The 13,545-nt window shown below is 41.8% G+C and overlaps 2 protein-coding genes across 13 annotated transcripts in view; both read left to right on the top strand.

Annotated features, from left to right (window-relative positions):
• The window catches only part of LOC145450821 (uncharacterized), a 52,655-nt gene extending 48,695 nt beyond the window's left edge, over window positions 1-3,960 (top strand). For all 12 annotated transcript variants that reach the window (XM_080329328.1, XM_080329334.1, XM_080329329.1 and 9 more), the window contains 3 exons: window positions 125-145; window positions 207-503; window positions 3,540-3,960. In XM_080329328.1, coding sequence (XP_080185454.1) covers window positions 125-145; window positions 207-503; window positions 3,540-3,838 — 617 coding nt within the window. In that variant the 3' untranslated portion in view covers window positions 3,839-3,960. The remainder of the gene's footprint in view (window positions 1-124; window positions 146-206; window positions 504-3,539) is intronic.
• Window positions 3,961-6,586: 2,626 nt separating this feature from the next.
• Window positions 6,587-10,567, top strand: LOC145450548 (uncharacterized). Its single transcript, XM_080329069.1, has one exon. The coding sequence runs from the start codon at window positions 6,649-6,651 to the stop codon at window positions 9,766-9,768; it is 3,120 nt and encodes a 1,039-aa protein (XP_080185195.1). The 5' UTR covers window positions 6,587-6,648; the 3' UTR covers window positions 9,769-10,567.
• Window positions 10,568-13,545: the final 2,978 nt, after the last annotated feature.

The following is a 13,545-nucleotide window of genomic DNA, read 5'->3' as shown; positions in this document are numbered from 1 at the left end:
ACATGTAATAAAACGCGAAACTTTTCGAGCTGACATTGTTAAAATGTTTATCCTAGTTCTGTACCCCTAAGTCTCTTTACGAACTTTTATTGAAACTTAACAATACTATTTTTGCATTTTACAGCACCTATTTCGAATCTACCAAGTAAGTTCTCGCTTATCCTATTAATTCGCATCTGGTTTTCTATCGAACCCTAATTTCACAGCTTCCACGGTTAGAGGAGATTGTCCTAGTGATGGCGAATGGACGGGCTATTTTAATTCGTACACATCGTCTCGAAGCGGGGACCGTGAATTGACCACTGTGATACGAGCCAAGAACCCGACGAAAACCTGTCGGTCGCCCGAAGCCATCGAGGCCAGACAAGCCAACGGCAAACCGGCTGGACAGAGCGGCAGCCCGTTTTCAATTAGTCTTCGAGGACTAACTTGCTACAACCGCAGAAGAAGCTCGGACGATGAAAAATGCGTGGATTTCGAAGTCAGATACTGCTGCAAGAAAGGTGGGTTACGGTACTGGAATGATCCGCATGCTGTCCGGTATTTATTTGGTTCAGCTTATAAATAATTTCGTCATTTCAAAACATCACTAGATTGCGATACAATGAAAAGAATGGACGGAGTAGAAATCACTTGTAGCAGTCCTTTATTTAAACACACATCTTTGCCTATTTAAGTTTGATGCATGTACCATTGGGCTGTTCAGAAATAACTTTCATTCAAATTTCACCAGCTACTTGATAAAATTGTTGGGTTGCTTCAAATTATACGCTGCAAATCAATTTTGGCTCAATTCCAACCAATGGAAGCAAATGTGTTGAAGTAGAAAATTCTGGATTTATGTATTGAAAATAGATATAAAATTTTACTGGCCAGTAGAAGTGAAGTTATTGATGTTCAAAATTTAGGATTTTAAATCATAGTACATATAGTGGGTAGATCTATAATACGTAATTAAAGAATTTTCCACCGTAAATACTATTTTTTCGAATCCAAAATTTTGTACTCCAATAACTTGCGAAATGGATATGTCATATTGTGGTCCAGTAATCTTGAGCGCAGTCGTGATTTTACCGGAAATATATAATTTAAATCTAGCCAATTTTGCATTTTAGTAATGGAAATGGCGAATAGTTAATGGTAGCTTATTGAAGTGCCGTACCCGGGTGTGTGTTTGTTCAAGAGATTCAATGCGCAGTGCTACTTTACAATTTGACTAAACCTGAAATTCCTCAAACCTTCTACAATTACAATAGGATTTCTGAAATTCTAGCAATTTCCTGGGGAAGGTGTATGGACAAAGAGAGAGAGAGTTCTTTTATTCGTCAACCATGAAATATAGTAAAGGCAATGTCCACAAACATTCACGTCCAATAGTATACATTTTTAAAATTTTCTTAACTATAATTTACACGGTATAGACTGGGAAACCCGATATGACCGAAGTCTTCTAGGCCGGAGTCACCCAAGCGTATTGGCAGTATTAATTATAATATGGATCAATTTCTTCTCTCAGTCAAGTAGCACCGCAAAGAGTAACGAAATAAACAAAAGTAAATAAAAGACAGCAACACTAGTGAAGGACGGTTACCATAGTTAACAGTGTGATCAGAAAATAACAATTTGACCCATGTACACAGTGGTAATATTATTGTAGCATATTAAATGAATCAAAACAACAAACAACATCACTGTGATCATGAGATATTTTCTTCTTAGTACTTGGATAATATAAGTTTGCAATAGCGAGCTTTAAATGTATGATAAGGAAGAGTACGGCAGAAAGTTGGTACATTGTTCCAAAATTTCACACCTATATAAGACAGGGAATTTCTTGACAGTCTTGATGAATTCAATTTAACAAATAGGGACTGATTCTGTGAGAATCTTGTGTTATAATGGTGAATTGAGTTGGGGCATTGAAAAAAGTTGTCGAAATATTCAGGTAATGTTCCTTCATTATATTGTTTCATGATTTTTACAATTTCAAATTCATACAAATCCGAGACCTTGAGAATGCCCAATTTTCTAAATTCAGGACTGACACTGCTACGTGCAGGTATATTAGATATAATCCTAATGGCTTTGTTTTGTAATACCTGGAGCTTGTTGATATGCTTCTTGTAAGAGCAGCCCCACACTGTTATTCCATATGTAAGATGGCAGTGGACGAGCGCATGATAAACAGGTAGGAGAAGTGATATTGGAACAAGCTTCTTCAGGCGATAGAGTGCACCAATGCCACGAGATATTTTGCTTGCTATGTAGTTGATGTGATGGTCCCATACTAGATTATCATCAATAATAATACCTAGATACTTGACAGATTGACTGGTTTTAATCAAAGAGTCCTTTAGTTTGAATTCTGCGATCGCATTGTTGAGAGATCCTTTAGAGTCAAATACTAGAATTTTGGTTTTGAGGGGATTGATATGTAATTTATTCGAAGACACCCAATTGCTAACGCAGGCTAGTTCAGAGTTAGTATTGTCAATGGCAGATGCATAGTCAAATCCAGATGTGACAATACTAGTATCATCTGCAAAGAGTGTGATATTTCCTGGGGAGGAGTAGACAATATCATTTATAAATATGATGAATAATAGTGGCCCCAACACAGAGCCTTGTGATCAAATTTGTCGGCGTTACTACTCAAGTAGATGTAGAAATGAATTGAAAAATTGAAAAAAATAATTATATTTCTTCTCAATTGCAAGTAAACATAGCAATTTTGAAATCATGTCAAGGCTACTTCAAGTAAAAGTAGAATTTGTAGGGTCTGAAAATTACTCAAGTAAGTACTTTGAAAAAGTTGATTTGGTTTAAGTGTCAATCGGCGGTGGCTGCGTCTGAAATTGCAGAATGTGTCTTCGTGACTAATGCAGAATGACTAATGATACTACAGATCGGTGCAATATGCTTGAAAAGATAGTCAGTTACCGCTACTCCCCGTGTTTGATATGACAATCTCACCCACAAATGGGATGCAAATCCAAAGTGTAAAAATTAAGTATTTTTCACTACAAAGCAGTGCTTCTTTATTGACCGCGAAGTAAGGTGTGTGGAATTTGGAATCCCAAAATGATCCTGCGTCTGCGTTTGGAAGACAAACATAAACCAAGTTTTCAGTGATCAATAAATCGAAACTGTCTAGACCAGCCGTGGCATCATAGGTTTACTTAAATCTATATACGAGTATTCGTCAGATTATATTTTCATCTGCCTAAGACGGCCTTACTTCCCCATGTCACAGTCTTCTTCGATGTTAATCTTTCTTCGTCGCTAATTCTTGCTCTTTTTTTTCGTTCTTCATCGGGTAAAAATAATGGGCTCTTTTCTCGCCGTATTTACAGCGATAAGGGGGGCGGGGAGCCCAGAAAAAACTCCGACGGCGGGAGTTCAACCCGGGCCTCCTGCGTAGATAGTCACATCTGGGTTACTTGGTGACTCAGTCACGACGACGATGGCAAAAAGCACGGAGAAGCACGACGGATATCCAAAGGCTCCACACTAAATCCGACTTTGGTATTGTTTTACAGGTACCATTGGCGCGTCAAAGACATCCTCTCGCTCTTCAAGATATGGAAGATTCGGGTCTCGCAGAACAGGCAGTCGCTCAAGCTCGTCATCTCGCACAAGCGGAACAGGCAGTCGTTCAACGTCATCGTCTCGCCGCAAAGATGATAAGGATGACGATGGCAAATCATCGTCGAAAAGGGGTTCGATGTTTTCAAAACCTGCCGGGAAAAGGAAAACACCAGCGCAGTCAGAAGACAAAACGCAGTCAAAAGACAAAACGCAGTCACGAAGCAGAACGCGGTCATCACGCCGAGGCTGATGTTTCTGACCATCGCCGCCTTGAAACTGGACATGATTTTGAAAGCCTCCTTACATGTTGATATAAATATACAAGCCATTATCATTCGGTGAAAGAACAATATACTATTCTATAACAAACCATTCGTGGGTATGTATTCTTTGTAAATAAATAGGCAGGTGCCAGGATAGTAGCCGTCATCGTGTTACGAGGTATTATACATTGTATGGTCGACCAATTATACGTATCATTGTTGGCTCCACAGCCCGCCTTTTGTTGAATGGTAGATTCGTTAACGCAACCTCAAGTCAGGTCAATTATTATTAGTTGCGGGCAAAATAGCGTTGGGCAATAGCAAAGCTATTCAATGTAATTGGCCCTAGTTTACAGAATCCGACAATATCGCTTGGTTTATTGGTGTTGACGATTATCTCCAAGGAAACCGTCAAAAGACGAAGGATATTTTATGAGTTCTATCGAATCGCGTCGCTTTGTTGACGTGCTTTGTCGTCATTGTCTGTGTCAATATTGTGCTCAAGCTATACATTTCTGAAGTGCCGGATTCCATTCTTGAGCCTGAAGTATAGCGTCTACAGTTGATTCGACTGGGTAGAGCCTCACTGAGTATATAGTATCGCTCACAGTTTCCATGCAATTGTGTGCTTGTCGCATTTCAGAATAGTATTGAGAGATTGGACGGTCGAGATAGTAAAGTACGATAAGTGCAATCAAAGTGTGTCTTGAGCGGACGAAAATAAAAGACAGGCTGATTATGACGTGCTAAGCCGAGAGAGAAGAGTTGGTTCATTTATATCTCTTTTATCACCTCACAACATCGGAACATTCAAGAAATAAAAAGGCATCAAAGTTACTTTATGAAGTCTAATAATAATAATAGTTTTGTTCTACAAATTGCGATAGTGTTGTAATAAGGTAGTATTTAATCGACAGCAACTGATAGTATTTCGCCTTGGATGCAAGGTAAAGACGTCCTTAAATTAGCAGAAGAGGCAACAACTGAAATGACGTATGAAATGGAGTAACGCATATTCCGTTATTCAAACCTCATAATTAGGTATCCGGGAAGATTTTTTCGCGAAACGAATTCTTGATGCTGGAATAATTTATCCAGTTGAATACTTTCAATTCCAATGTATTAGAACTCCGATATTTAACTTCGAGCATGGAACACCTGCACTTTATTAATATTCGTAATGAATCGCCAAAATCGTAAATGTACATTTCAATATGAATAATGTACGCTAAATGTACAACACAATTGCACAATGCACATCTCGAAGCTAGATTGGTAATAGCGAGCAGTGCGGATTTGTTACGACGTGAGTATATTACCATTCATACATCAATCCTAGGGTATTTGCTTAAAATAATTGAGGATTTACGACAACGCCAAATGCTAATGGCTAACATAGAGCAGTAGTAGATCGCAGACCTATTTAGGTAGGCCAGAGTACCAAGTTGGTGTCAGTTCATCTTAGTCATTTTTAATAGTACTGTGTGATTCTTAATCGCAAGCGACTCCACAGGGCTGACCCAGTCTCAGGGCTTCGCCGGAGGTCAAGACATCCATCCAGCTCATACAGCAGTAGTTACGCTAATTTACAGTATTCTTTACAATCTTCTTGCCTTATATGAAAATCATGTTTTATAGTTTTAACGTGGCGTCGCGCTGTTGGTTTATCGATTACAGGCAGACGCGATATATTGCCTATTAGCCCCATATCCTCGCTCGCCAGCTTTCTATACATCGATGTGGAATATCGGTCAGTTGGAAATTAGGGCTGAGTCTAGTTTTTCCCGACCATTTCAACTATCCTGTCAGTTGTGGAGTCAGGCCGCGAACATACATCACCTCGGCGCCCGACACTTGATTTTTGTTGCCTTATTTTACCGAGCACTAGTACGAATTCATACGGTTGATTAGTTCAATGATCACTCATTTTAACGCCGGAAATATTTGCCAACGTCGTGCCCGAACCCGAAAAATGACATCTGACTTCTATTTCTGCCTCCATCCAGGCTCTGATTATAACGCGGCGGAACATGGTGTAGAAATCGCCCTACTTCGTGTCGTCCACTGTTAGGTGAAACAATTTTGGACTTTCGGTAATTTGCCCAAGCTGATGAGCTTTTTCCTGGCTATTTTTCATTCAATGTCCTTGTATTCTTACTTAGCCGGGTCATGTTCGTCCTACTCGCTGCCTAACAAGAACGTTTAAATTGAGTTAACGTGGCGAGCAACAGCAAAAATTAATTTGACCAATTGCGACACTGTCGACAACTCCACAAGCATCATTCAACAGCGTTTGTATTCAAGCGTGGTGATGCTTGTCATTCTTTTTTTAAGACCTATCCGTAGGCTACCTATTGGTTGGCAATATAGGTAGCCTACGTCAGATCGTGCTCCCTGCTCCGTCGTGTGCACCGTGCAGACTAGTATCCTTTCTGGAGATTATGTGCTTCATCTTGAATGTGGGCATATGCTTGGGGATTATAGGATTGCGACGAACGAATTACTGTTCCACAGTCGTAATTCGTGTGGTTGTGCGTTTTCTTGTATTTCCTGCTGATCACGCGGTAATGCGACGGCAAAGACGCACGAGTGTTGAACTTATGCGCTTTCGATGCAGAAGTGAGATAATGTCGTTCAAATATACGGGACAGTGAAATTTGGCTTTGACAGAATCTTGACGATTTCAAGATTCTCACATCCTGTATGCTTAGGATTTAAACTTTTAACGACAGTCCCTTCTTATTTCAGGCAACTATAGCCTCTGTAGGTAATACCTAACTTTACAATCACATCCAAAATGGATGCGATTGGGGAGGGAATAGAGAACCCTATTCCCGCTACTTCACCGCCTGGTAGTGGGAGTGTAACCATTGAAAACGAAACCAATACCTTGGGAACGCCTTCTGTATCACAAACATCACTGCGACCACTACAGCCTCAATCGCCAGAGCTGCCTGTCGATACTGACATGGAGAACGAATCTGATATCGACAAAGAAGATTGGTTTGATGCCCCAGAGCAGAACCATAACTTAGACCAATTTCTCAAACAATTCGAAGAAATCGAAAGTTCGGAGGCTCCGGAAAATAAAGATGTTCACGATAAGTATGATTCGAAGCTGACCTCTCTGCGCACCGAAATTGAGACTAGCGCAGTACCGCAATATCTTGATGAGTTTGAGGACGAAATCAAAAATGACGTGGTTATGCTAGCTCCGGTTTCAATCGAGGAGATTCAGCAAGAGGAGCTCAGACTACGAGAAGAGCATGTCGCCTACACCAAGTATCTTGCTGAAGAGCAGCAACAAAGAAAGATGGAGATTGCAGAAAAAGAGGAAACGGCCAAGGAGCGTTTATTGGTGGAGCTTCAGCGTCAAAAACAAGAAATAATGAGAAGGGAAGCCTTGCTTGGTCAAAGAGAACGTCTGTACCAGGAGAGATTACAAATCGCCTTCAGGAAATCCGAAAGTCAACTCGCACAAGCCCTCGATGAGCGTAAAGGTGAAATAAAGTCGTTATACGGCGATCTCACTTTTGCAGATGATCAATATGGAGGTAGCAAAGGAAGACGGTGGAGGCTAGAGTGGTCAAAAACGCCTCAGCCTATCCAAGTCAAACTGAAGTGCGTTCGCGGATTGAGGGACAAAATCCCCGGCGGTCGATACGCCATCATGGTGTCCCTATATGACAGATTGGGAGGTCATGTAATGAGATGGTCTCGTATGACTGGGCAGCAATGGGGAGGATCAACGTTACCGGTGTACCACGATGGAAAGTTTTCATCATCTCAGATCCATTTGGACCAAAGTGTCTTCACTGTAGTGCCCTCTAAAGACGAAGTAAGGCCAGGTATGGTTTTAATATTCGAACTATTCCTGCTTCGAGGCGCTGTAACACCCACCGACAGAGTTGTAGCCTGGTCTTGCTTCCCGATATGCGATGGCCAATTCGACATCGTACAAGGACATTACAAGTCTCCCATGTTACGCGGGCACATCGACACCAGAATCGACAGACACGGACTGATCGAAGAATTGGTGGCTACAGATCTTGACCATTGGTTGGCGAACGTCTACTTTCAAATAGTGAGACTTCCCAGGTACCTTTCCGGGCAGAAAGAGTATGAAGTTGAATTGCAGTTTAGCTCCGGATTGCTCAGCTATCCGGACAGATTGTTAGACGCAGAAGATGCAATAGACGGAGAAGAAGCTCCGGAACGCTCTGATGCAAAATCAGTATCGGGCGCTGAGTCAATACGTTCTGCTTCCAACTTGAGTTTGAACATGACGGGCACTTTGGAGAAAAGCAACGCATCGTCAAGTGAATTGAAATCAGCTTCATACTCGGACGAAACTGGTAAACGGTCGAGCATAAGGTATCGCGGGAAAAGCCGTCTCTCATCTTCCGGCAAAGCAAGCAAACTGGGTTACGACTCGTCATCCGACGAAGACAGTGACATCGCCAGCAAATCTGGTACAATTGATGATGGTCAATTCATGACAGTCAAAAACGAGAAGGGAATGTATTACAAAGTTCATTTCGAAAACCCGGTGGAAGATTACAATGCTAAGCGAGCAGCGAAATTGATTCCCCACACAGCTGTGCTGGATGCAAAGACCCCGAAACCAAAGCTTACTTATTTGGAGGACCTGGAAAGGCACAGCTTTGCTGTGCAGAAACCATTCTCTACCAAAGGTCAGGTGCAGTCTACGGGCCACGAACGTGCAGACTATGTAAGAAGAATGTTTTTGTCGGAAATGGGATTTTCGCAGTGGCGAACAAGGGAATTTTGGGTGCTCATGCTCCTGGTGGCGTTGATATGGTTCGTTCGTTTGTACGTCCATTACTGCGGACAATGGCTGTTTCTGCAAGCAATATCCATCCCCGTCAACGCGTTCGTCTTCTATCCGTATACAGTGGATCTCAACTACCAAGCTGATTTGCTCCGCACGGGTGAGGTGATAGGCGTGGTCGTGCTTGGGCCAGTCGCGAATATTCTGATCTTGGTCCTATTCGTGTTGGTGTCCTGGGTCAGTCAGATGACTATCGGGTCATTTCCACCGCTGTTCTCGAAATTTATAATGATGTATGCCTTGTGGACTGCGTTCGACCCTATAGCAATTCTGATCGTCGATTCCGCTTTGGGGAGATACCAATTTAGCGCTACTCAACCAATCGGAGATGCTTATAAGTTGTACTGGCACTTTTACCAAACGCAAGGTTCCGGAGTGATTGGCGTACCGTTGACAATCTATCTGTACGCCCTGCTGATGTTCGTATCGATAGTGATTCTTTATCTTTACTTCCTGAAATTGCATAACAACGGCAGGATGTTGGACATATTCCATCGGTTGCATGGCGAAGAGGAAGTGTTTTTCGTACCTTTTGATCTTGAAATCAGCATTCAAGAGCTTGCTTACATTGTGAAAAAGGCCGAGCAATGGAGAGGTGCAGACGGGGAGAGACGAAAAGTGACTGTTTACGATTATATTTGGGGAGAGGAGACGGAGGATGAAGACGCGACTACGAGGCAAGAAATCACCACTCACCTGTCGATTCATACTCTTCATCTTGACGGCTTGAGGGAATTGTACAGACATTTCCTACGTCTTCCTAGCGGAGCTATTGTAGAAGTCCTGGGAGAATTAGGCTCCACCAGACTGATGCCGGATATCAAAACGGCCTTGATGAAAAGAGGTACAAGCGTGGAAAACTTCTTCCCGTCTGGGTCTTCCTACAAAACAGGTCCATCTACAGTTGGTTTGGAGTCCGTACATGGTGTCACTAAAGAGCCTTCATTTGAATCAGATAAGACTCGAAAAACTCTCCCTAATCGCTCAAGCGAGAGTTCGTCGGACAGTCAAACGTTGGAGAAATCGACCTTACAACTGCCTGTACCCGGAGCTACCAATGCGTGACCAAAAATCTCTGCCCTACGTCCTTCGAAGCTCATTTATTTTTGATTAGTAATCTACGACTCTATACGCAGTACTGTTACACCACGCTTCAAATATTCCATGCCACCTACACTGTAATGAATCATCACAGCCTTACGTAGAGCTCCATCACCCTGTGCAATTATAGCTAGAAATGAGCACTTGTCCGTATCCGCAGTTCTGTATAGGCCTACTATACAAACAGGATGCAATAGCCGAAACAGTATTAGGGGTGGACACAATGATTCGAGTGTACTCGAATTCAAATCGAGTATCAATTGTGATGATTCGAGTGACGTACTATTTGTTCGAGTAATAAAATTACACAACCCTTTCCATTAAAAGTCTAGAATTGATGCTTTGTCACAATTCGGATACCAGTGGATCCTCATTTGGTCGGATAACAGCATCCAAAACGACTACAACGAAATAGGTATGGTTGAAAAAATACCACATTATCTTAATGTGGTGTAGAACTGGCATTATTTTCTTTGTGTTTGCAAAAAAGGTAAATATTTGAACTTTCCACGTGATCGATAATATTATGACGCTATAACGATACTAACGCGGTAGAATCGAATCAATCAGTGAGGTACCCGATATTTCCCAGCTCTACCTGCCACTATAAATCCGTGTTTATATTTATTCACTTACGTAGCCTAGACGCGCAGTCGGCTAATACAAGTTCTTCTTTATTCCGCAATTATGAAATATATATGTATATACCTCTTCGAGTGAATTCTCTGTATAAAAACATTGAACAATTGCAGTTCTTACTTTATATGGGGGTTTGCGTTCATGTCGCAGATTATTGGCGGAACGAGAAGGGTATGATACATAGCAGGGCTTGTCAGCTCTAGTTTGATTGCGACCTAGGTTTTCTCTAAGCTGCGCACGTGCGCAAATGCGCAGTGCTGACACGGTCTCTGCGCACAGAAAATCTAAGTTGCGCACAAGAAAGCAGAAGTGATTACCTTTTTTTTCGTCGTTTCGCACTGTTGTCCAAGGGTCTGCGCAGTAAGTTGGCGAGTGTGCGCAGACTCGCCAAAAATTAAAGGGAACATTGATTGCGACCCACTAGAAATTTGTTGAAGGACTGTTGTTTTTATTTACTCTACTCACCATGACTTAGAAAACCGAATCGGAGCCCCAGGCAGCTTCCTTGACATCCCTGATGTGATGGATTAAGTGTTACAAACATAAAAACTGAATATCGGAATCAAACTTTTCTAACACGGCAAACAAAATTCTTGAAATTGGCAGGGTGTTTAGTCCTGAATTTCATTCCGTGTTGCCAGTGAAATGCACATAGTGGTCCGAAGTTGAAATGAAAATAATTTCATCCAAAAATGTTGAAATAAAATTAAAAATATAAAATATGTTTCTCAAGAGATATCCAATATCGAAAAGCATCTTTTGTTGCGCCATAAACATAGTTTCACGAAATCAGAACCTACCTTTATGCGTGTTATTTACAATCAATTATGATACGGGCTTTCCGTGACTCATAAATTCCTCTAGCATGCGATAATTACGAATTAGTTATGAGCAGGGCTTTGGAGCAGCCGTAAATTTGCATTGCTCCAGCTCCGGCGCTTTCTTCTATCATACACTAGCTCCGGCTCCAGCTCCGGAGCCGCATTATTACCACTGCTCGGGCTCCAGCTCGGTCCGGCTACGGCTCTGAAAACTATCGAAGGTCATCAGGGGTGGGCAACCCGCGGTCTGCGGGGCATATGCGGCCCGCGAGAAGGTTTTGAGTAGCCCGCGAGCTAATTTCCCATTATATTATCGAAATCCTGTTATATTATCGAACTTGAATTGCTCAGATTGTGAACTTGCAAGACCAACCAAAATTATGATTCGTCTGGCACTTGGGATGTTGATGACTAAAATATCAGTTCATACGCATTGGCAGATCCAGGGTCCAGTCACATTGTTAGTGAATCGTCGTACGTTACAATAAACTAAAAGAGTAATAAAATTTTTCTTCACGCTTCGCGTGTTTAATTGTCACACGATTTCTTGATTTGTAGCCTACCCCTCCTGAAAATGAAAAATTCGCCTGATTTAGCCGATTGAGTCTAACTATAATATTCGCAATTACGAGAGAAATTAGGCTCGCAGAAAGATCGTCGACGATGAAATGTAGGCACAAAATGATTGTCGTATATTAGCGGAAATCTTCGATATCGATATGTCCAGATGCCGAATATTCCTGTCCTTGCAAACTGAACGCAGCGGGCGGTATACAGTCGACCCGCAATATATCCAAGTAATAATAATATTAACTTTGAAAATTTTATGCACCTGGCGCGTCTAGTGGCAGCGCACGTCAATTCCATGTGGCCCTTTAGCCGAAAAGGTTAGCCACCACTGGTCTATATAGATTACTAATTTACCCATGGGTTAGTTATCTATACAGTAATGTAGAGTCTGTCAGCCGTCAGTAACATCGGAATGCAGCAACGAAGACATGGGTGCCGCCGTGTCGGCTTGTGACGTCATAATGAATACTTGTCAATTGTCGATAACATCACTGTAGCGGTCGCTGCAACGACTTGTTGCAAGACACGCTGGTATAGTGCTTGATTGGAGTCGACGCTACAGCTACAGTTCCCGTTGTACGCACTAGTTGACTGACTAATGACCGCTCTGAGTACTCTGGCAATCCTGATCACACACGCAGATCCAAGGAGCTTTCTTTTATAGCACAGAACAGCCAAATAGTAGTAATTAGTGGTCAGAAACTTGTAGATTTATCAGGATCAAATCATACTGCAATATATTAACGAAAATAGAAAGAACACAGTTAGATGTATCTAATTGTCTGTATACGACTCTATGACTTAAGCGCGAGCACGCCCGCTACGGCGCTACACTGGCGATCTCTCAAAGCACGTGCTTCGCAGACTACTTTATCGATATAAGATTAAGGTCGTGGGAAATGAGGTTAGGAGCAGGTTTGCGCGGGAAGATTACTGGCACCCTGGTGGGACAGATCTTACAATCACAGTTGCACTAGAACGCACTTTACTCCATGCCATTGCTGTGTACAGTATGAAAATTCTGATGCGGTATTTTAACACTGGCACTGTACTCGTTAAGATTAAGCCATACACCTCAATTCAATCTTTTAATAAGCGATTATTATTCAACTGTAACTGTAGCAAGAGCAATATGGGCGGAGATCACGAACTGATCAATAGAAATCAGTGTTTGGATGGCTCGAGTCATGACTTGACTCGAGTCACCTTTTTCGTATGACTTGTCTTGACTCGAGTCAATTCGCTAAAATGAATTGACTTGACTCGGCGTATCAGAAATGTGGATTGACTCGTGACTCGGAGCAGAATTCACGAGTCAATTTCGAGTCATCAAGCAATCGATGTCGATTCAAATCACTGTATCTTGCATATGTTCGGATTGTACGCGAAACGCTGGTGCAGCCCGTGAGAGCGACCAATCTTACAATGATCGTGCGTTTTAATGAGTCTTCATTGTTCTCTCATAAATAAATTGATCGCAAACGAAGTGATCGAAGATTACAGCTTACGTTGTCACAAACTAGCATAGTGACGTAATTTAATAGTAAAATGTTTATTTCTCTTCTCTGTTCTTACCTTAACCAAACCTCTTGTTTTATTGAAATTGAATTATAATATAGTTTATATTGTCCTTAACAATTGGCGCAAGCTGGAATTGTATCATATCAATTTGTAAATGGGTAATGTATTGCACCTTATCAATTCGTTTCTG

Source organism: Botryllus schlosseri, chromosome 11, assembly GCF_051294905.1.
Source record: "Botryllus schlosseri isolate E-star chromosome 11, Bs_hap1, whole genome shotgun sequence".
NCBI classification, from domain to species: domain Eukaryota; kingdom Metazoa; phylum Chordata; class Ascidiacea; order Stolidobranchia; family Styelidae; genus Botryllus; species Botryllus schlosseri.
The sequence above is the reverse complement of the archived record's forward strand: the minus strand, read 5'-3'. Positions and strand labels throughout refer to the sequence as shown.

Coding starts and splice junctions, on each gene's coding strand:
- LOC145450548 (XM_080329069.1), top strand. CDS start 6,649: ATGGATGCGATTGGGGAGGGAATAGAGAACCCTATTCCCGCTACTTCA.